Source organism: Saccopteryx leptura, chromosome 2 (genome assembly GCF_036850995.1).
Source record: "Saccopteryx leptura isolate mSacLep1 chromosome 2, mSacLep1_pri_phased_curated, whole genome shotgun sequence".
In the NCBI taxonomy this organism is placed as follows: Eukaryota; Metazoa; Chordata; class Mammalia; order Chiroptera; family Emballonuridae; genus Saccopteryx; species Saccopteryx leptura.
This window is the reverse complement of record NC_089504.1, coordinates 358,374,963-358,395,785: the sequence shown is the minus strand read 5'-3', so window position 1 is coordinate 358,395,785 and position 20,823 is coordinate 358,374,963. Positions and strand designations below refer to the sequence as shown.

Below are 20,823 nucleotides of genomic sequence, written 5' to 3'. Positions count from 1 at the left end.
TGGTGAAACACTTGAGGAGGCCAGTGCAGCTGACCAGGGCACAAAGAACCCCTCAATGGAGGGAATGGAGCTGAAACCCAAGGGGCTGCTGTCCCTGGCAAGTGGGGTCTAGAGGGTGGAAGACTGGGACGGACACCTCACCTGAGCTCCTGTGGCTTAGAAAACCTTCCTGGAAGACCCCCCTGACCCAGGCCTGCAGCTCTGAGTCCCTGTTGACTGCACTGTCTTCCGGGTAGTAGATGGCAGCGATATCAGACACGTAGCTGGGATCCAACAATACATGGTGACTAACAGTTGGGAGGCTATGCAGCCCATGGGGTCTGAATGAGAAAAGCTGCTGAGACCAGCTGCCCACAGAGGAGGAAACTGAGGCCAGAGAAAGAAAAAGGCCAATTGCACATTTTATAAACCACTGAGCTGAACTTCAAACCTGGCCACCCCATTTCCACCAGAGGGTCAACCGGCAGAGGGTCGGAGAATCAGAGTTGGTTTGCAAATAAGTTTTTTTCTTTTTATTTTTTTTTAGTGGGAGAGGGGGAGGGACAGGCTGGAAGGGAGAGAGATGAAAAGCATCAGTTCTTCATTGCAGCATCTTAGTTGTTCATTGGTTGCTTTCTCATACATGCCTTGATCAGGGGGCTGCAGCAGAGCGAGTGACCCCTTGCTCAAGCCAGCAACCTTGAGCGTCAAGCCAGTAACCTTTGGGCTCTAGCCAGCGACCATGGGGTCATGTCTATGATCCCACGCTCAAGCCTCACTCAATCTGGTGAGCTGGTGCTCAAGCTGGCAACCTCGGGGTTTCACACCTGGGTCCTCCGCATCCCAGTCCGAAGCTCTATCCACTGCACCACAGCCTGGTCAGGCTAAAAACTCTTCGTTTTTTTGTTTTTGTTTTTTTAAATTTGGAATGAGACTTCCAAGGAGTTCTTTAAGGTCTATACTATTAACACTGTTATACCAGGGCACGGTAGTTTCACACCCTCGACAAGGCTACAAAGCTGTGTGCGTTTTCTCACGCCAGCTCCTAACCTCTCCCCGGGTGAGATTCTTGCAAATGGACTTTTTCAGGAACAGTCCCATCACAGGGAGAGCCCTCGATGGAGTCACGTCCGGGAGACGGTGCTCCCGGTTGTCCTCACTCCTCCTGCATGGTCTTCCTCCCTCCCACCCCAGCCTTTCCCTCTTTTCTTTCTTGCTAAACCAGTCTGACCCCCGCTGCATTCCATGATCTTTTTGAGGAGTATCTATCAGGGCAATTTTGACTGCAAAGAAGAAAATCTGAGTCAACCTGACTTAAGCAAAGAAAACGACTTGCTAGCCCATGGTACACGAACAGCTGTTTCTGGCTGAAGGCCTGGAGAGGTGGAGAGGCTCGAAGGGTGGCAGCAGCCTGTCTCTGCCCAGCTGTCAGTCCTGCTCCTTGTCTCTGTGGTGGCACGACCATGCTGTGCCCCATATCCTCAGACCCCAGAGGAAAGAGACAACTTTTCCACTTGGCTTCCAGCAGCGTCTCAGCACTGAGCCTCTTTTTCCTGGTCCAGGTCACGGCCTGTCCTTGGAGCAATCCCTGGACAGGCAGGACTGGAGGAGGAGGTCTGGGGTCAGTTCCACCCTGTGCCACAGGGACTGAGAATGAGGCAGGGATAGTTGCCCACCACTGAGCAGGATGCATGCTGGGAAAGTAGAACAACTAATGTCCATCGGAAGTCATCATGCCAGAAACATCAGGCCTGACGCAGGAATAGCTAGGCTCAAAGAAAATGGATAACTAATGAGCTGGTCACACATTGGTGGCTTGGAGATTGTCTGTCCTGCTCTAACGCCCCAGTGGCAGACTTTTAAGGTTCTGGCTGGAGGTCTGGAGAGGTGGAGAGGTGGAATGTGGGTTGGTGGTGAGGTCCTGCCCAGGGTTCCATTTGGGAGCTCTGCTCCTTGTCTTGTCCTCTGGCTTCCATGCGTCACAGGTCATGTGTAATGGCCATCGACAAGCTCTGCTCTTCTCTTCCTTCCTGTCTCCTGCCTGTGACAGAAGGATGAAGCCACACCACCATTTCCAGAGCCTCAGAGACCCTAATCTTTTCTAGAAGCCTAAAAGACCTGAGGCTGCCCTACTTGGTATCCTCAGAGCAGAGGCACTCCTGGGGTTGTGGGCCCCAGCTCACTTCCCCTACCTAGGTCATATCTAGGGTTCACCTCTCTCTGAAACCCTCCCTAACAATGCCAGGTTGGAACATTCTAGGCATGGGGTGTTCAGACCAGCCAGGCCGAAAGAACCGTACAATAGGAAATGGAAGAAAGCACACCTTTATTTCAGTCCCCACCCTGCCCCTCAGGCCCCAACACCACGGCACTCAGCCGGGTGCCCACAGTGAACAGTCCAGAAGACCCCAGTGCACAAAGCCCCACAACGCAGCATCACAGACACCCCCCCCCCAAGGGGCCCACTGCGGGTGGGGATGGTGAGCAGGTCCCAGACCTTAAGGAGCAGCACAGAGAAAAGGCGCCAGGTGAGCCCCAGGACAAGATGTGGAGTCCTAGCTATGCGATCAAAGCAGGAGCTGCAGGAGGTCCCTGCTACGGCCATCACTGGTCCTGGTTCCAGAGCTGTCGCAAAGGCGAGGACAGTCCCAAGTGTGGGCTCCTGGCACAGGCCAGCTGGCAGAGGTAGTGTAAACACATCTGAAGGTGGGGAGTGTCTAATAGCCAAGCTAGGTGCTCTCTGGGCTGAGCTGCCTGGGTTCCAGGAACTGCAGGAGGGTAGGCGGAAGGGACTTGAGTCAGAGGGTAGGAAACCCCCAGGAAATTGACTGGGCCCAGGAAGAATGGTTCCACAGAAATGAGGGGACTACAGAGAAGGGCTTGGAAACACTGCCTGGCAGGAAGAGCACAGTGGGGACAGGGAAAGAGGAGATTGATAGGCAGATAGACGAGGAGACAGAGAGAGACAGACAGGGACAGAGAAGGAGGGGCCCTCAGAGGAGGAGAGGAGACTAGGGCTTTAATTTTCTCCTTCTCTTCTTCCATTAGCTCTGTGAACTCTGGGGTCGGTGGTCCCCAAGCGGTTCTATCTGGGGGGGAGGACAGGACTCTTCTCTCCTGGGCTCCTCCCTCGGTCACATCTGTTCATTTGAGACGGAGGCCTGGGAACAAGGCTGAGCTGAAGGTGGGAAGGCTCTGGCCTGCCTGGCCCACTTGTACCCCAAGGTGTGGAGCCCAGCTTCTCCTCCTCTGAGCTTTGCCCTGCCTCAGCCAACCCACACTGACCCCCAGGGCTCCTCTGAACCCCAGGCGGTTGGCTAGCTGGCCCAGGCTCCTCATAGCAGGAGGAAGGAGAGGGGTGAGGTGGGGTGAGGAGGGCGGGCAGAGGCAGGGGAGTGGGAGCTACATCTACACTGACAGGCCCGGCACCAGCAACGCAGAGCCTGCCCTCAATCTCTGGGACCGAAGTACAGAGAAAGCCTGGAGAGAGATGTTCAAAATGTACGTAATTAAAAAAACAAAAAACCCATTTTGTATGTTTGTAAAAACCTCAGAGTTTTTACTTCTTTAATTCATCTTCACACTCTTTAAAAAAAATTTTTTTTAAATGCACTAAATTACTCACTAAAGCAGCACCACCTTAAGTAACCAGAACCTACAAGTGGTGGATTTTAGAATTTTCTACTTTTAGGAGGGACGGGAAGACCACTCAGCTTGTGGACTTCAAGGGTTTTATGAATCAGGCAAAGCAACTTCCAGGAGCACATGCAATCCTAAAACCAGTTATCCCACAGTCCTCAGCTCAAATGCCTACAGGGGCCAGATGGGAAATAAGAAACTTCGAGAAAATCTTGGTGTCTTGGAGTCCACTGGGAGGGGTGGGGACCGTGAGAACTGAAGAGTGAAGCCCCAGGGAGAGGGACAGGGCAGGAAGCCAGCACTTGCCCCTATGCAGGGCTTTTAATTTCAGAGAAGAGGGAAATTTGGTATAGAATTTTTAATTTTTTTTTCAGAGACAGAGTCAGAGAGAGGGATAGATAGGGATAGACAGACAGGAATGGAGAGAGAGATGAGAAGCATCAATCATTAGTTTTCCGTTGCGACACCTTAGTTATTCATTGATTGCTTTCTCATATGTGCCTTGACCGCGGGCCTTCAGCAGACTGAGTAACCCCTTGCTCAAGCCAGCGACCTTCGGTCCAAGCTGGTGAGCTTTGCTCAAACCAGATGAGCCCGCGCTCAAGCTGGCGACCTCGGGGATTCAAACCTGGGTCCGATGCTCTATCCACTGCACCACCGCCTGGTCAGGCAAGTGGTATATAATTTTTAAATGTGGTATCCCTTGATTTTAGAATGTTAACGCAAACAAAATCAAAATCATCCCATAGACCAAACAGGACAAGTCTCAGGGCTAGTTTCTAACCTTTTTATAAAATCTTAAGAGATTCTGAAATATTAGGGATCCTAGGATCATTGAGTTCCATGATTCAAAAGCTTTAACGTGCACTTACATACTCAGGACACTTGTTAAAGTGTAGATTCTGAGTCAGTAGGTCTGGGCCTGAGAGTCTATATTTCTAACAAGCTCCCAAGTGATGTTGGGGCTGCTGGCCCATCAACCACACTGGGCATAGTGAAGACGGAGTTCATCCTTCCACCCAGGAATTTCCTCTGTCATATCCTTGGCCAGCGATGTCTCCAGTTCTACGTGCACACCTCCAGGGACTGGATGCTCACTGCTTAGAGTGGCAGCCTGGGCACCTGCAGCTGCTGCTGACTTCTGTTGTGGTCTGCAGCAATGGGGAAGGACACCCAGTCGAACACGCCAGGGCCCAGGCTCTGGAACATCAGAGTTCCACAAAAGAAACTTCAGCTAGGGACTGCCCAGGATGTTGACACATGTTGCAATATGTTTGACACATGTTGCAAAGATCTAAGCTGAGCTCTTCTGTTCCAACTGCCTGCCCCGCCCCCTCAGAGAATGCTATTACCCTTGGGTGTTCTGGTTAGCAAAGGTTTGGTGCAGTTTGTTTCTTTTCTTTTCCCCAAAGCCTTGAAGCAAGCTTTGCTCTGCACTTGGGCAAGGTACATGGATATGCCCACAGGTGGAGGAGCCAGTTTCTGCCTGGTGGGAGGTGGAGAAGGGACTGATGGTTGAGGCTAAACCGAAGCCCTCACATCCTCAGGCCATGTGACAACCCCTACTCTGGTGGAACAAGAGCTCTCCACCTTCTGTGGGATTGGGGCGGCCAATCCCAGACCCTTTTTCCTGAGGGCCTACGAAGCCCTGGAAAGTGGAGACTCCCCCACCCCAACCTCCTGATGGGCTCAGACTCACTGGGGCTGGAAGTCACATTCCCAGTGCCCTATACCCACCCCAAGGCCCACCATTCTAAAACCCAGCTGTCAGAGCCGGGGGCTGTGGAAACCACCTAGGCCACTCCACACTTCACCACGGAGGGGGATGCAAGCCCAGCGAGTGCACAAGACTTCCCCAAGGTCACATGACTGGTGTGCAGCCAGCTCTTCTAAAGAATCCTTTGCTGAATAGCTGCACAGAAGCCACCGGAAGCAGCCAGACTTTGGTCACCTATAGCAGCAACTTTCAAGAAGACTTTCTAGAATAATTCTGAGGGAAAGAGGAGTGTCTCAGAGGAAATCATGGGAAAGAATCATGAGGATTCACTTAGGAAGGGGAGGGTCATGGATCAGTTTCTTGAAGGAGAGTAGAGGACAGAAGGGCTTCTGCTCTAACAGAACTCTAGGGACAGCAGTCATCTTATCCTCTGGTGAGCGTTGCCTCCTAGAGCTCTGTCCCTTGTGCGGTATGCAGCCTGTGGGGGTGGGGAGGGGGGCTGGTTAATGCAGTGGGGGTCAGAGGAGAGGTCACAGAAGGTCGTGGTTACAGGAGTTCCCAACTATGAATTCCTGGACCACCCCAGACCTACCCAGCCAGCATCTGTGTGGCTTCCCTCCCAGGGGAGATCTCCGGGTGTAGGGACCTGCCTGGACGCACTAAGGCACACAGAAACCATGGTAACCAGTGTGGCAGGAAGGTTCTGCAGGCAGGGCTAGTCCTTAGCCGGGAAAAGAGGCGCCGGTCCCCCGGGAAGCATCTCCCGGAGGTATGGAGCCCCTGGCATCTGGGGGAGATTGGCAGCTGGGCATGGGAGCCAAGACGCAGCACCTGTCCCAGCCGGGCCTCACTTTCCTGGGAACTGGCCCGGGGGGCTCATTTTCCCGGGAACTGGCCCGGCCTCGCCTTCTCCAGCTTCTGGCGCCGCTCGGGGGGTATCTCCTGTACGTTGATGCCGTGGTTGCTAGCCCTGCGGGGGAGAGAGAGGCGGCCTCAGTGATGGGGAACGGGGGTGGAAGGGTAGGGCCCAGGTCTTTCTACTTCGCGGCTGGGCGGGCTCAGGTCGGCCAGAGGCAGGGAGAAAGGCCCTCTCGGACAGTGCCCTAAGCTTCCAGCTCCGAACTCGCGGCTCCTGCGATGCAGGCTCGTACCCCGGTTGCAGGTCCGGCGGTTTGGGGATGGGCTTGTTGAAGCCGCGTCTGCCCACCAGCCAGTACGTGTTCTCGGCGCCCTTGCCCTGCGGAGACACGGGGGCAAGGCGGGCTTAGGCGGGCTGGGGTGAGGGCGGGAGGTCTGAGGTCTAAGGGGAACAGAAAGAGCCGGGGTCATCGTGGCCAGGTGGTGAGCTGTCTCCCAGCCGGGGCGCAGGAGGGGCGGGCCGGCCTTACCTTCAGCTCGGTCACGCCGCGCACCTCAATCTGGAAGCCCTCGTCTAGAGCGCGGAGGATCTGCACGGTGCTCAGGTTCACGTGGATGCGGTAAGCTGCAGCGACAGGGGATGCGGTGACCTCGGGACTCACCTCTGCTGTCCCCTGGACCCTGCGATATCGCCCCGCTTCCTCCAGCCCCTCTGAGCCCCGTCACACTCACGCAGCCCGGTGGACTCCATGCGCGAGGCGGTGTTGACGGTGTCCCCAAACAGGCAGTAACGAGGCATAGTGAGGCCCACCACGCCTGCCACGCACGGGCCTGCAGAGACGCGGGATGCGTGGGAAGGAGGGGCCCAGGCCAAAGCTGGCTGCTGGTGACACCGAGGGCCCCGGGACTTGGGCACCCAATAATCTCCTCTGGCTCCCCCAAAGAGACACTCTCAAGCGTACCCCAATTACAGCGCAGTCCCTGGTCTGCACAGGTGGCTTCAGGACAAGCCCCCGCCCCCCAGTCCCGCCGGAGAGGGAGCCAGCTCCAGCGCGGGGGAGGGTGGGCGGTTACCCGAGTGCAGGCCGATGCGGATCCGCACAGGCACCTCCGGCATGTGGCGCATGCGGAAGGAGCCCACAGCGCTGAGGATGTCCAGCGACATGTTGGAGATCTCTGCTGCGTGCCGCTGCCCGTTCCGCTGGGGCAGCCCGGAGGCTACCATGTAGGCGTCTCCAATGGTCTCCACCTGAGGAGGAATGTACGAATTCAGTGCCGAGTACCCCGCTCCCCCAAAGTGATTGTCCCTTTTCAGGAGGCTTAAAGTGGGTTTAGTGCAGAATCCTGGGGAGCCGTCAAACTGAAGGACTGAGCTGAGGACTGGCAGAAGAGAGGAGGGACAGCAAGGCTGGGAAACAGAGGCTGGGCTGGTGACCCTGGGCGGGGCTTGTCCCCTCTGCACTCCACCTTGTAGACATCGTGGGAGCCGATGATGGCATCAAAGAGCGTATAGAGGTCGTTGAGCAAGTCCACCACTTCAATGGGCTCGCTCATAGCCGAGATGGTGGTGAAACCCACAATGTCACTAAAGTACAGTGTCACTTGCTCAAAATACTCGGGCTCCACAGGTGTCCCCATCTTCAGAGCTTCCGCCACAGACCTAGAGAGGGCAGGCGGTGAGGTTACCTGGAGCACACCCCCAGGCTGGCTGGATTCCGGCCGCCCTGCCCACCCGCTTGGCCCGGTGGCACCCACGGAGGCAGCATCTGTGTGAGTAGCCGGTCTGTCTTCTGCTTCTCCAGCTCCAGCTCCTCCGTGCGCTCCCGGATCAGGTCCTCCAGGTTACTGGAGTACTGCTCCAGCATCCGCAGCATGGAGTCAATGATGTTCGTCTTCCGGCCCTTGTTGATGCTCTTGAACTAGGAGGAGGAGGAAGCTGGTGGCGTTGCTGGGGACCTTGGCTGCCATGGCCCTCTCATGGGGCCATGTTATGCCCGATTCTGTCCCCCACCCATTCACTCATTTTCAATTTATCAAGCTACACCCCCCCATAAACACCCTAGAGTGCTGGGCACTGTTTTTTCACATATTATTAGTAAGCACGCAGAAAGTTGGGGTTCCATGTCAGCTGTTCTCAGCTAGTAATTGACAGAGCACTGGAACCAACCCAGCCTTTGTATTCCCAGGCCAAGCATCTTTCTGCCACACTAGGCCAAGCACATATTTGGTTCTCAATAATTGTTGAGTTGAATTAACTACCGTATTTCTCCCACTCAAGGCTCCATCTCTGGCTCCCAAGGCCTCTACAATCCCTGTTCTAACTCTGCTCCCACCCACACCCCAGTTCTCAGGCTACCCCTTAGGAGAAAGCCTGTAAGGTCAGAAATCCTGCCAGCCCGACTTCCTGCAGCCTCTCCAGGTTGCTGAGAGGCGGCAGCCCAGCCCTTGCCCAATCCCAGCCCCTAACCAGGTCGAAGGTGCGGTCCATGGAGGGCCGAAGTTCCGGCTGCTCTGCCCAGCACTGTGTCATCAGCTGGATGCACTCCCCGGGCGCCTGGTCCATGGAAACCAAGGGCCGACACAGCGGAGGGGGGCTCTGCACCCTCTGCACCACCTCTGGAGGAGGAGGGGACGTGAGGGGGCGTGCCAGAGGAGAGGTCATCTCTGACTCTGGCGACATGGGGGAATGGAAGGGGGTCTCTTAAATCCAAGTTTTGGTAAGTGGGGCAATGTAGTGTGAAAGGGGTTGTTGGAAGCCACAAGGGGACCCTGAACACTAGGGGGCGGGGTGGGGGCAGTAAGAGGCGAGAGGCAAAGACTAACATTTATTACACGTAAGAAAAGTGAGGGTAGGATTTGAACCATGTCCAACTGCTCCCTTTCCATCTTTCCCCCTCACCCTGCTGCATCCATGAGGCCTTTAGGAACCAGAGAGGAGCCTGTTCCATCTGTTGGGGGAGCAGGCTGGAGCTCGAGATCAGGACAGAGGAAACCACTGAGATCTGGACGCCTAAGAACTGCCCCCTCCTGTGCTGACGCCTGGCTCCCCATTGCCTTGACCATTCAGACCCAGGCTTGAAGGGAGGCCCATACACTAGGCTTTCGGGCAGAAGAGCGAGGCTGGGTAGGGCCAGGTTCTGCCTAAGAACAGGATGCCTTTCTAGCCCAAAGGCCACGCCAGGGGCCTCCGTACCCTCGGGCGTCAGCTCTAACATGGCGTAGGGGGCGCTGCGGCATACGACCTCCTGCATGATGATACCCAGGCTGAAGACATCACCGGCCAGTGTTCCCCGGCGCTCCAGGGCCGGGTACCGAAGCAGCTCCGGGGCTGTCCATAGCTGGTCTGGCGGTGGGAAAGAGGTCGTGGGCACCCGGAGGGCCTTGGGGGCACTGGGGACAGACCCCCACCCCCACCAGAAAGCCAGGCTCACACCCACTCACCAACCCCCAAGCCTGAGTTTGGCCGTGCGGCCTGCAGCCATCACCAGGGGAGACTACCCCAAGCGGGTCTCAGAAGAAGCCCAACCCTTGCAAATAGGCCCCGCCCTTTACACGCGGTGTCCAGAAAAGACCACACCCCTTGGACACAAGCCCCGCCCTTAGAACAAACCCTGCTGCAAGGACAGGATCTCCGCTCCTAAGGGACAAGTCTGCCCCGTACAATGCCCTCACCTTCCCGGTTACACAGTCTACCCTCCTTATCCCAGAGGTCACAAGACAATTTCTTTAGCTAGAGTCGCGTCCAGTGGATGTGGGATGGAGAGAATGCGAGGCCGGAGGAAAGGAGGCAAGGCAAAAGGGCCCTTGAAATAACGGGTGTCCTGGGGGCTGCTCGTCCGCCCCAGAGGCAGCAGGAGAATCCTACCCTCCGCGCTGGGAGGCTCTAGTAACACCCTCTGCGCTTCCAGCAGTCTTCCGTGGCCATGGTCGGTGACTTTAAGCACGAACCTCCCGTCCACAATGCAGTTCCGGGACTTAAGTCGCCCGTGGGCCACTCCTCGGTGGTGCAGATACCTCATTCCCTGGAGAGGGTGGGGTAAGAGGCAGCTTCAGCCCTGGCTCCCCTGCCCTCTCCTCCCTGGGCCCCTCCTTCTGCACCCCCTCCCACACACACACACACCTTGATAAGGTCCAGTAGGAGGGAGGACTTGAACATCCAGTCCAGCTTTATGTCTCTCTGGGCGAGAAGATCCTGAAGGGAGCCGCGGGCCCCGTGCTCTGAGACCACAGCCAGCACGCCTTCCCCGGGGGCCGCTGTGCCGTCCACTCCTCCTGCCAGGAAGAGCCCCAGGTAGAGGGCCACGTTCTCATGCCGGAGCTCCCGGAGCTGACGGGGAAAGTTAACGGGCACTTTCTGCTCTGGGAGCAAGGGGGGGAGGAGGCTGTTATTCAGCTCTGTTTCTGAGTCTCCAAACTCAGAAACGGGGGTAAAAATGATGAATGGAAGGTCTATAGGGCATGTAGGAGGGCTTTCCTCTACAGCTGACTTTTCTCTCTGAAGAAGACAGCATCGTCAACGGCTACTGTTCAGATCCTGAACATGGTTTAGTTTAAAGTTATGAATGAAAACACCTCTTTGCACTGGTCATCAGGATCTGGGCAGGTTCTGACTTATTAGCCACCAGACTTGGAACTGTCCATATCTGAAGGAAAACATCTCAAAAAGGAGAAGCCCCGGGCACCCCCACCCTTTCCTTCTGATGTAACAGCCTTTGGGGAAGAACCGGGGAGAAGCTGCTTTGAAAAAACACCAGAAATGGCTTGTGCTGACCAGTCGGCCCAGGGCTGCTATGCTTGGTTACATCATTGTGTCAGCTATGGCTGAGACTCCCACCCACCCCAAGTTCAGGAAGTAGTCAAAGAGACTACTGTGGTCCAAGAGAACCATCAACAAGGCCATACCTACTCCACAAGACAGGTCCTCAAAATCTGAGCATGCGGGGACATAGGGGCTAGCAGGTGACTGGTGCCTCTCTTAGCTTTCTTGTGGTCCAAAAAAGGGCTTCTTTTCATCTTAAATGCCTGCTGTTAAATGGTGATTCAGTCCATTGACCTATACAAGTAGCCCACTTAATCATTCTGCAGCTGTGACCAAGAACTTCTGTGGGGGTGTCAGGGAAGCAGGCCAGGCCAAGGCTGCATGGTGTTAAGGGTAAGGGGGCATTAGGTTGAAAGGACCAGAAAAAGCCAGCTTATAGCCTCTTTGCCAACTTTTTTTTTGCCAACTTTTTTTATTATTGATTTTAGAGAGAGAAAGTGAGACAGGAACATTGATCTGCTCTTATATGTGCCCTGATCAGGGATCGAACTGGCAACCTCTGAGCTCTGGGATAAAACTCTAACCAACTGAGCCATCTGGCTAGGGTACCTTCTTGCCAGCTTCTCACTTCATTCAGTGTGCATCAACTTGGCCATTCTGCATGAATCACCTGACAGAACTGAAAACCCATTTTTTATTTTCTATCATTCACTCAACATTCACTGGGTCTCTCTAATGTTGCAGACACTGTGCTGGGAGCTGAAAATACAATGGAAGGGACAGGGGGAAGCCCTCACTCAACTTACAGTCTAGTGAAGGAGGCAGATAAGAAATAATCGAGCACACAGATAAACACACAATTACAAATTATGACAAGCACATCAAAGGAAAGACCTAGTGTCATGAGAGAGCATAATGGGAAACCTCCACTAGAGAGGGGACGCTTCACAGAAACCTCGTGATCTCTCCCACGTTGGGGCCTGCCTCTGTACCCAGCTGCAAAAAGGAGGTAAGGAGGGAGAAATGATGGCCACTCCATAGCCCATCATGGGCCTAACTCTCACCTTGGAGAAGGCAGTCTTGGTTGCTGGGCGGATAGCCATGTGCTGATCCCCTGGGAATTTCTTCAGCCAAACCCAGTCTCCCTGGAGCAGAAATGGAAGTAGTGAACTCATTTTCTAAAAACCCTACACAAAGAGCCCCAGAGCCCCCATTCCCATTGGCCCACTGCCCTAGGGCACCTTTCATGTGACAGAGTGTCAGGAGCCAGCTAGCTGGGTAAGAGCCCATCCCTGAGTAAAAGATGCAGAAGGCCTAAATGGCTGCTCTCACCACCCCAGATGTGCTCACCAACAGCCCTATTAAGTGAGCTATTGCAAGCACAAATGTCATCGGAGTCATAGCTTACATCCTCCTCTGCTGCCATGAGAGAGCACTGTAGTGGGAGTCAGGAGCTGGGGTAAATCAGGCCTAACTATAGACTAACAGTGAAGTTTAAGCAGCTCCTCTCCACACTCTGGGCTTCACTGTCCTCAGCTGATGGCAGGACTGGTTCATGAGCATGAAGCATGTGCTGTCACACAGGGGCGCACACTCAGAGGGGCCCAGGATGGTTCAATGATCTGCTGCTGTCATCTTGAACGAGCAAGGGGCCCTTCATCCTCATTGTGCCCTAGACCTTGAAGCTGGCTTGCCCATTGATTAGGGACTGGAATGAGAAGAGAATTTGGGGGGTTTGATACTGACCCCTAAAAAGCACGGGAAATAAATGTGGAGACATTTTTAAGTGTCACAGAAACTGAGGACTAGTCTGACCCATGGTGGCACAGTGGATAAAGTGTCAACCTGGAATGCTGAGGTCACGGTTTGAAACCCTGGGCTTGCCTGGTCAAGGCACATATGGGTGTTGATGCTTCCTGCTCCTCTCCCACACTTCTCTCTCTCCCCCTCACCTCTCCAAAATGAATAAATTAAAAAAATTTAAAACAAAACCAAAAACTCAAAGACTATGTTTAGTAAACAGGGCCAGAAACAGGAGACACTAAACATTTTTCAAGGTACATACAGTGAAGAATAACATGCCCAAAATGACAACAGCACTCCCCTGAGAAATGACCAAGATGGCCTCCACATGACTTCCTAGGAATCTCTGTCTTCTCTCTGTGACCTGACGCTCAGTCTCCTCTCCCCTCCGATTAGCTGAGCTCTTTCTCAGCTCTTCATGAATATGTTCTCGTTATCTGCCCCTCATTTCACCACATCAAATTTGCTGATCCCGTAGTTAACGTCCCATACCCTTTTGTGACTTTCCTTTTCCCCTCTAAGCCTTGCTGTTCTTGAGTCTGGTTGGAATGGGGTGGAAATGCCGGGTGGGGCCGAAATGTGGGTCTGGCTTGAGTGAGTGGCAGCCCTGCCTGGAAACTCCCCGTCCTGAACAACTCACAGCCTGGAAATGTCTTTTCTGTGATGGAAAGCCATATCCCAGATGCCTCTCTGCCCTCACCTGTCCAGGGAAGCCTCTGTCCTTCGGTAACCTGAAGGCTCATCACTGAGGGGGCGGGGCCAGAGGCCCCCAACAAGGCGGGGCATGAATCTCAGTGGCCACACCAGGCTGCAGGCTGGTCCCAGCATGCCTCCCACCAGTCAGGCCTCCAGCCCCTGGGTCACTGTGATGGGCTTTTGAGAAGGCTTCATCTAAGGAACAGCGAAGGGAAAATCCTGGGGCAGGAAGGATACCAGCTGCTCCCCTTTGACAAATTGATGCTCTCTCCCTAGATCTCCTTCTGGGGTCCTATCCTATCCCCATTTCTTGGAGTCTGCACGACTCTAGGAATAGAGCTCAGCCTAGTTGGGGGTCAGGCTCACCTCATAGAGGCCAATGTTGGAGTTATCTGGGGGCTGGCTGGGGACGCTGCGGATGTCTGACGTGCTGCGGGCGACCAGACTCGACCGACTGCTACCCTGGGCCACCTGGAGGATAGAGGTCAAGGCACGGGGTCAAAATATAATCAGAGTCCTGGATATATTAAGACCTTAGGCAGAGTTCTGGGGATTAAAGAGGGAGAGGAAGAAATCTTAATCAGGGAAGGCGATAATGACATTTCCCAAGTACACAGCCCTTTACAGTTTACAAACAAACATTCATTTTCTTGAAGCTTCCCACCGTCCCAGGAAAGCAGTCAGGACAGGGACTGTTCTCCTCAGTGCACACGCAAGGACACTGATTATCAGAGCTCAGGCCCGAGACAGGGCTGGAGCAGACCCCAGACCTCCTTGCTAGTTGGGTGCTGGAGGGCTGGCTCAAGCAGAGGACCAGCTACATGGGGGTGGGAGGGTGGGGACGGACACACACACACACACACACACACACACACACACACAGCTGGGTCCTGGCTCCCTGCTTCTCCCACCTTTTGAGAGCTGCCCCCGTGTGGGTGGAGGAAGGTGATGTCATCCAGAGTCAAGATGATCTTGTTGGGGCCTGAGATCATTTGGATGTGAAGGAGCCGGTGCCTGGTAGGGAAAGGAGGCGATTTCCGCAGAGGGGATCAAGGTGCATGAGAAGAGGCCAGCAGGGGGTAATAATGTTGGCTCAGGGCAGGGTGGCCACCCCACCCCAGCCATCCCCTCAGGGGTCTGCCAGCCTTCTAGGATCCCTCCCGTCCCTGCTTCCAAAAAGCTGCCCTCGAGTGGACCCAGCCTGCTGTCCTTGCCGGACAGTTGCTTGTCTGGCATGTAGAGAGCCAAGCTCATCTCCTCCTACCTCATTTCCCTCCTCACCTCACATAGTGGGCCAGGAAGGCCCCTGTCAGCCCCAAGCCAACCACCAGGAGAAAGCCGATGAAGACGAGACCAGGGTCCACTCCTGAGGGGCAGTGAGGGGGGGACACTGAGGACCACAGCGAAGGGGAGGCACCCTTCCTAGGGAAGTAGGCAGTCGTGTCAAATTCCGGAAGCCCCAGGGAAGGGGACGGGAGCCAAGAAAGGGAACTAGAAAAAGGTCCTGGGTCCTGCAAAGGGGGAGCACCTGGGAATGCTAGGGAAGTTTCCCGAGGGCCACAGGCGCTTAGCAAGAGAGGAACCCCACACAAGTGTGGGTCCAAGGAGGGCCTGGAAGGGCCTCAGAGGGAGTTACAGGAACAAGTCACTCTCTTTCACCCCTCTGTCCCTGGTGGAAAGGTCCCTGGTGACTGTCCTAGTGGAGGCTGGCTGTTTGCCCTCACCTCCGTTGCAGATGATGTCTGGGTCGAACCAGCAAGAGGGGTCGGGCCTAGGCCCCTGGCCCCCTCTAGGGAAGTGCACTGGGGTCCCAGCAGAGCGGAAGGAGCCCCGGGTGGGGTCCAGCATGTATGTGGCGAACAGCTGGTCCCCAGCCTCATCTGTGTCCAGCAGCACAAACGGGGGGTCCTCGGCTCCTCCCAGGGCCCCGCAGAAGCCTGGGACCTGGGCATCCTGGACGTGGTGGGCCACGGCTGCTCCGGACACCCAGCTGCCACCTACCGCCGCCTGAGCTCGCGCCACGGCCCTGGCCAACAAGAACACCGCATCATAGATGGTGCCAAAGAGTGGAGATACCTGGGGAAGGAGAGTGAGGGGCTCAGGGTTCCAGGCCACGGGCCCATAAACAAACAGGGACTTACTGTCCCTACCCCAAGCACTTCAAGCGCTTGACTGTTGTCACTTCCTAGTTGGTGTTTCCCTATGCCCCTCCCTACTATCTCTCTCTTCCTCTCTCCTATTGGCTATCCCACACCTTTTCCCCACTGACCTTCCTCTTTTTCAGGATTCTTAGACTCTTGCCACCATTGGTTAATTCTAACTCTCCATTAACTTCCCTTTCCTGTCGGTTACCCGAAATATATTTTTAATACCATTACCTACCACTCACCTAAAAGCCTTTCCCCTATTTCTGTTTTTCCTTCTTTTCATTCCCCAAGGCCTCATCGAGCCTCTCTATCATTCCAGTTCCCATCTCCTACAGTGTCGGGCAGTGTGTAAAGCACTAGGGGCATCTCGGTATACAAGACAAAGTCCCTGTCTCGAGTGATCTTTCATCTAGTGGGGGAGACAGACAGGGACACTGAGGCAGGGCAATGAGCGAGGATACAGGTAACTAAGGGAGCTGCGGAGACAGGAAGAAGGGCCCCCATGCAGGCTGAGAGAGAAGGAGGCTTCCAGAAGTAGTGACCACCCCTCAGGAGATGAGTCAGAATGATCTGGGGGGCAGTTGGTGCAGGAGAACGGGAACAGTACACCCAGCAGCACAAGCTGAAAGAGGACACATTTAGAAAACCCAAAGCAGCTGATCTGATTGAAGTTCAAGGAATATGGAAGAGAGAGGAAGATCCCAGACCTGGCAAGCTATGGGGAAAAACCCTGCATTTATCCTGCAAGGGAAGCCACTTGGAGGCTTTGAACACAGGTGTGACAGTCCAGTTTCTGAAGTTCAATCTGATTGTTGGGAGGAGAAAGGCCTGGGACAGTTATGTGCTGAAACAAAGACCGTTTGGGAGATTTTGTTTTGAGACTTGGACCAGAGATGCTGTGGCCTGAACCAGGGAGGTGACAATGAGAATGGAGAGAGTAGATGGATTCAAATGACCTTTAGGGAGTAAAAATGACAAGACTTGATGTCTAAATGTGGGTAAAGGGTAAGGGGATCAGGGTGACTCCCAGGAGTCTCACTGGGGCAGCTAAGTGAAAGGCTGTGCTGTTTGAACTGAAGAGGGTTTTTTCACGACTTTCTCCACTCTCCTCTCACTTTCCCTCTAACCCACCTGTTCCTAATTCTCCTCTCTTGTGATCAACTATTCCCACCCTTTCTTCCCACTGGCTATCCCAAGTCTGGGTGCAGGAGGCAAGGGTAATTGGTGGGGAATATTTCACCCTCATGACTTAGAGCCCTTTCTCATGTGCAACACTTTTACTAGTTAGTTTACTGCCCACTGACATCTAATTTCCCTTCTATCTTTGTGGCTTATAGCCCCCCCTTTTATGAATGGGGTGGGACTAGATGGCCTGAACTGGGATTCTGGCTTCTCAGGGAGTCCTGGGTATTAGCTGGTTTGGGGGGATACACTATAGAACTGAATGATTATGGAAGCCCCTGGCTCCGCCTAGGGCCCTTTTGCTTCTTACAGATGTCAAGGCTCTCAAACAGTTAAAGCCATCAAATGCAGTGCCTCGAAATGGGCACGGAGGTTGGATCTGCGTCCTCCCTCTTTCCTGCTCCCCTAAGAACACCAGCTCTTTATTGTAGACTGTATGTTATGGCAGTGCTGGAAGTGGGTTAACTTGGAAGCAAACTGCAAAAGATGGTGTAGTGAGTTTAGGGTTTACTCCTTGGAGCTGAACTTGACAGTTCTCATTGCAGTCTCTCTGGAAGCACTCTCAACACACTAAGAAGCCCCAAGCAAGCAAGACCAGAGCATCTACATTACCCGGGAAACTCAGAACAGATAGAGCTGGTAGTTATTCTCTCCCTGTTGTTGTCCCCCTTTCTCCCCCTCTCTCCTCCTCTCTCCTCCTCTCTCCTCCTCTCTCCCTCCGACTCCATCCTTTTCTCATTCCATTACTCTATCCACTTCTTTCCCCATTGCCTCCAGCCTCCTTGCCCCTCTTTGGCTCTCCTCTGCTTTCTTCCCCAGTTCGCCTCCTCTCTTCTCTCCTCCCTGGTCCCTGTACCTGCTGGAGATGAAGGTCAGGAGACAGCTCCCGGTGCTCTTGGGCCCTGCGCAGGCTGTCCAGCACGCTGCCCCCAGGGGAACAGTGGCGAGTGAGGGTGAGCACTGCATCGTGGGCTCTGCGAAGCTGGGAGCTGTTGGCCAGCACGGCCAAGGCCTCGGGGCCTGGGGACAAGGCGTAGTGGAGCGTGTCGAAGGGCAGGAAGACTAGGGAGCCGTCGGCCAGGCCCAGCTCCTCCGCAGCCTCCAGGAGGCAGCGCTGCTCCTCGCCGCCCAGCAGCACGGAGTGCATCACCATGATCACTGCTGTGTGGACGAAGACCCGGCTCGCTGATCGGTCTGTCTGTCCGCGGCCAGCCGAACTGCCGACCTCCCCGCCCCCTGCGGGGAGCCTACCTCTGACTCTGGGCCCGTCCTGGACCCTCTTCAAGGCCGCCCGGGCTCCAGACAGGTCCGAGGGCTCCATGGTGGTCACCAGGGCAACTGGCAGACCCCGGGCCCTGAGCGCCGCGGCTAGCGAGTGTCCCGCCTCCACCCACAGGTCCTGGGGGGCGGTGACCAGGGCCACCCGCGCCCAGCGGAAGGCGCGGAGCAGGGCGTAGAGGGCGTCCGCCGCGGGCGTCACGGCGGGGGCCGTGGTGCCCGCCGCCCGCGTCCCGGGGCAGCCCCAGGGCACCAGCGCGACCCCCGCCTCCTGGGCCAGGAGCTCGGCCGGCCGGCAGGCGGCAGCGTTCACGGGACCCACGAGCCCCGAGACGCGGCCCAGCGCGGCCGACAGCGCCCCCAGCGCGCCGGGCGTCCGGCACGGCTCCGGCAGCAGCGCGACCTCGAAGCGGGGGCCGCCTTCCAGGGCGGGATCGCGGTTCAGGCGGGCGGCGGCCAGGCGGGCGGCCAGGTCCGGGCGGGCACGGGCGAAGATGGGGTCGCAGGCCCAGGGGCCCAGCACCCCCACTCTGAACACCTCGGGGAGGGCGGCGGGCGGCAGGAGCAGCAGCAGCAGCAGCAGCAGCCGGAGCCGAGGCCCGGGCCGGGGCAGCACGTGGGGGAGGCCGCGAGGGGATGGAGCCCACCGCGCGGGGGCGCAGAGCCAGGTGTCTGGAGGACAACCCGGGAGGACGGCGCAGGTGGTCATTGCCGGCTTCTGTGAGCAAAAACAGAGCAGGGAGAACGACGAGCTTCCCCCCAGAACCCTCTTAGGGCTCTCTCCGCAAACAGCGGTTCCTCAAAGCCCAAGTAACCCATGGTGTATCCCCACTCCCCTCCTCCGGCTTGGATGACAGGTTGGGGGGTCAAGGGCATGGCCCAGAGGCTCACCGCATTCCCCTCTCCTTCTGCTTCCTGTTTCTCCTCGGTTGCCGCTCCCACCTGTCAGAGCCGTCGGGGGGATCAGAAGGGACAGGTCCACGCCCCCCTTAGATGCGACCGGGGGAGAAAGAACCCGAATCCATGCGGAGGGACCTTTGCCACTGACAGGACAGCTCAGGCCCAGGGCCGAAGTGAGGGGTCACACGCCCTCCCACAGGTCTCTTTTGCCGGCCGGGCCCAAGCAGGGGGTGTGGGAACAGCTGGCGGAGCCCTTAATCTACCTAAGCTGATTAGGGTCCCTTAATCAGCCTGGGAGGGGCTGGGAGAGGATGGGGCTTTCTGAGGTGGTATCTGTCCTAGCTCCCAGGCAGCCAGTCAGATTCTGTCCCCTCTGTACCTCCCAACATCCTGACCACAAGCTCCGGCATCAAAGCAGCTGCGGGTGGTGTCCCCCTTTCAGCCACACGACCCGGCTTAGCCTGAAAAGTGACAAGACTGTGTCCATGGACACCTCTGGGTGCTCTCTCCTGGGGTGGGAGTTCCCTTAGTTCCATTCTTTCCAATCTTCTGTTTCCGGTGTTGCTAGCCAAGCCCAAACCCCATGCTTGGCTGGCGAAGTCTAGACCCCCAGAGGCTAAATCCAAGCCAGCCTGCCTACCTATCTTCTCTTGCCTGCCCGCACATGATTCTCTGACATTCACCTCTCCGTGCCTAGAAAAACATTTGTTTGGCCTCAGGAAAGCAGAACCCCAGGAGGTAATGGAAAGAGCTCTGGCCTTGGGCAGATCTAGGTACAAATTCCTCCTTCCTGACTTTCTGACCTTGGGGAAATTGCTTAATCTCTTAGAGGTTTGTGTAAAAATTACCTGTGACAGTGAATAGAATTACCTAGATGACAAAAATAAATAAGACAGTTTTAAAGAAGAATGTGATGGGCTACTTGCCCTACCAAATAGCAGAATTTATTATAAAGGTCTAATAATTAAGACACTATATTAATGGTTCAGAGATAAACAATGGAACAGAATAGAAAGCACTGAAAAAAGAAACCCAGCGAAAACTGGAAATTTGCTGTATGAATAAATGAACATTTCTCACCAGAGGGAAAGGAATGAGCTATTCCACAAATGGAGCTGATTAGTTAGCCATGTGGGGGTTGTGGGGGGGAGAGGATTAAATCTCTATCTCAGACTATACAAAACCAACTTCAGGTCTAACCTGTGGTGGCGCAGTGGATAAAGCACTGACCTGGAGTGCTGAGGTCACACTGGTTCAGAACCGAGGGTTTGCCTGGTCAAGGCACATATGGGAGTTGATACTTTCTGCTACTCCCCCCCTTCTCTCTCTCTCTCTCTCTCTCTCTTCTCTAAAATGAATAAGTAAAAAATAAAAATTAAAAATTAAAGCCTTTGTTATGCCAAGGTTATAAAATTTTTTCTAATGTTTTCTTCAAGGACTCATCGTTTTACTTCTGATGTTTTAAATCTTTGGTCCATTTGGAATTTGTCCTGACATGCAAGAAGCATCAGTTATGGATCCAACTTCATTTTCTCCACCCCACCCCCAGCTCCCACTGTCCTATTACTATTCATTGAGTAATTCATCTCTCCCCCATACTCGTCATAAAGCACATTCCTGAATGTATTGACATCTATTTCTGGACTTTTTCTTCTCTTCATTTGGTCAGTCTAATACAGGGGTCTCAAACTCAACTCAGCATGTGGGCTGCAGAGCAAGATCACAGCCGTTCGATGGGCCGCACTAGGTCTACAAAAGGCAACTGTTACGCAACACTTTTCAGTGTCACAAAACGACCAGAAACTGTAGTTCGCATCACAACTGCTGTTAACTAAGCTAATATCTAGCTAGGATGCTAGAGAAAT

The 20,823-nt window shown here is 54.9% G+C and overlaps 1 protein-coding gene across 3 annotated transcripts; it reads right to left on the bottom strand.

The window, feature by feature from the left end:
* Positions 1–2,313: 2,313 nt before the first annotated feature.
* On the bottom strand, positions 2,314–19,250 carry GUCY2D (guanylate cyclase 2D, retinal). Of its 3 annotated transcripts, none has more exons than XM_066364815.1 (20): positions 18,950–19,250; positions 18,032–18,776; positions 17,637–17,941; positions 15,176–15,527; positions 14,733–14,817; positions 14,363–14,465; positions 13,818–13,922; positions 12,017–12,097; positions 10,314–10,520; positions 10,059–10,215; positions 9,387–9,536; positions 8,661–8,809; positions 7,949–8,112; positions 7,661–7,853; positions 7,268–7,442; positions 6,926–7,024; positions 6,724–6,818; positions 6,487–6,572; positions 6,167–6,305; positions 2,314–5,813 (listed from the first exon to the last, which is right to left on the bottom strand). In XM_066364815.1, the coding sequence occupies exons 2-19, from the start codon at positions 18,765–18,767 to the stop codon at positions 6,212–6,214; spliced, it is 3,336 nt and encodes a 1,111-aa protein (XP_066220912.1). In that variant the 5' UTR covers positions 18,768–18,776; positions 18,950–19,250; the 3' UTR covers positions 2,314–5,813; positions 6,167–6,211. The 3 variants fall into 3 exon arrangements, with proteins under 3 accessions (XP_066220912.1, XP_066220911.1, XP_066220910.1); XM_066364814.1 differs by having other exon boundaries at positions 2,314–6,305; positions 18,950–19,000; positions 19,107–19,249; XM_066364813.1 differs by having other exon boundaries at positions 2,314–6,305; positions 18,950–19,249.
* Positions 19,251–20,823: the final 1,573 nt, after the last annotated feature.

Coding starts and splice junctions, on each gene's coding strand:
- GUCY2D (XM_066364815.1), bottom strand. CDS start 18,767: ATGACCACCTGCGCCGTCCTCCCGGGTTGTCCTCCAGACACCTGGCTC. Junction 17,942..18,031: donor GGACGGGCCCAGAGTCAGAG/GTAGGCTCCCCG, acceptor TCGTCCACACAG/CAGTGATCATGGTGATGCAC. Junction 12,098..13,817: donor CCAACATTGGCCTCTATGAG/GTGAGCCTGACC, acceptor TTTCTGCTCCAG/GGAGACTGGGTTTGGCTGAA.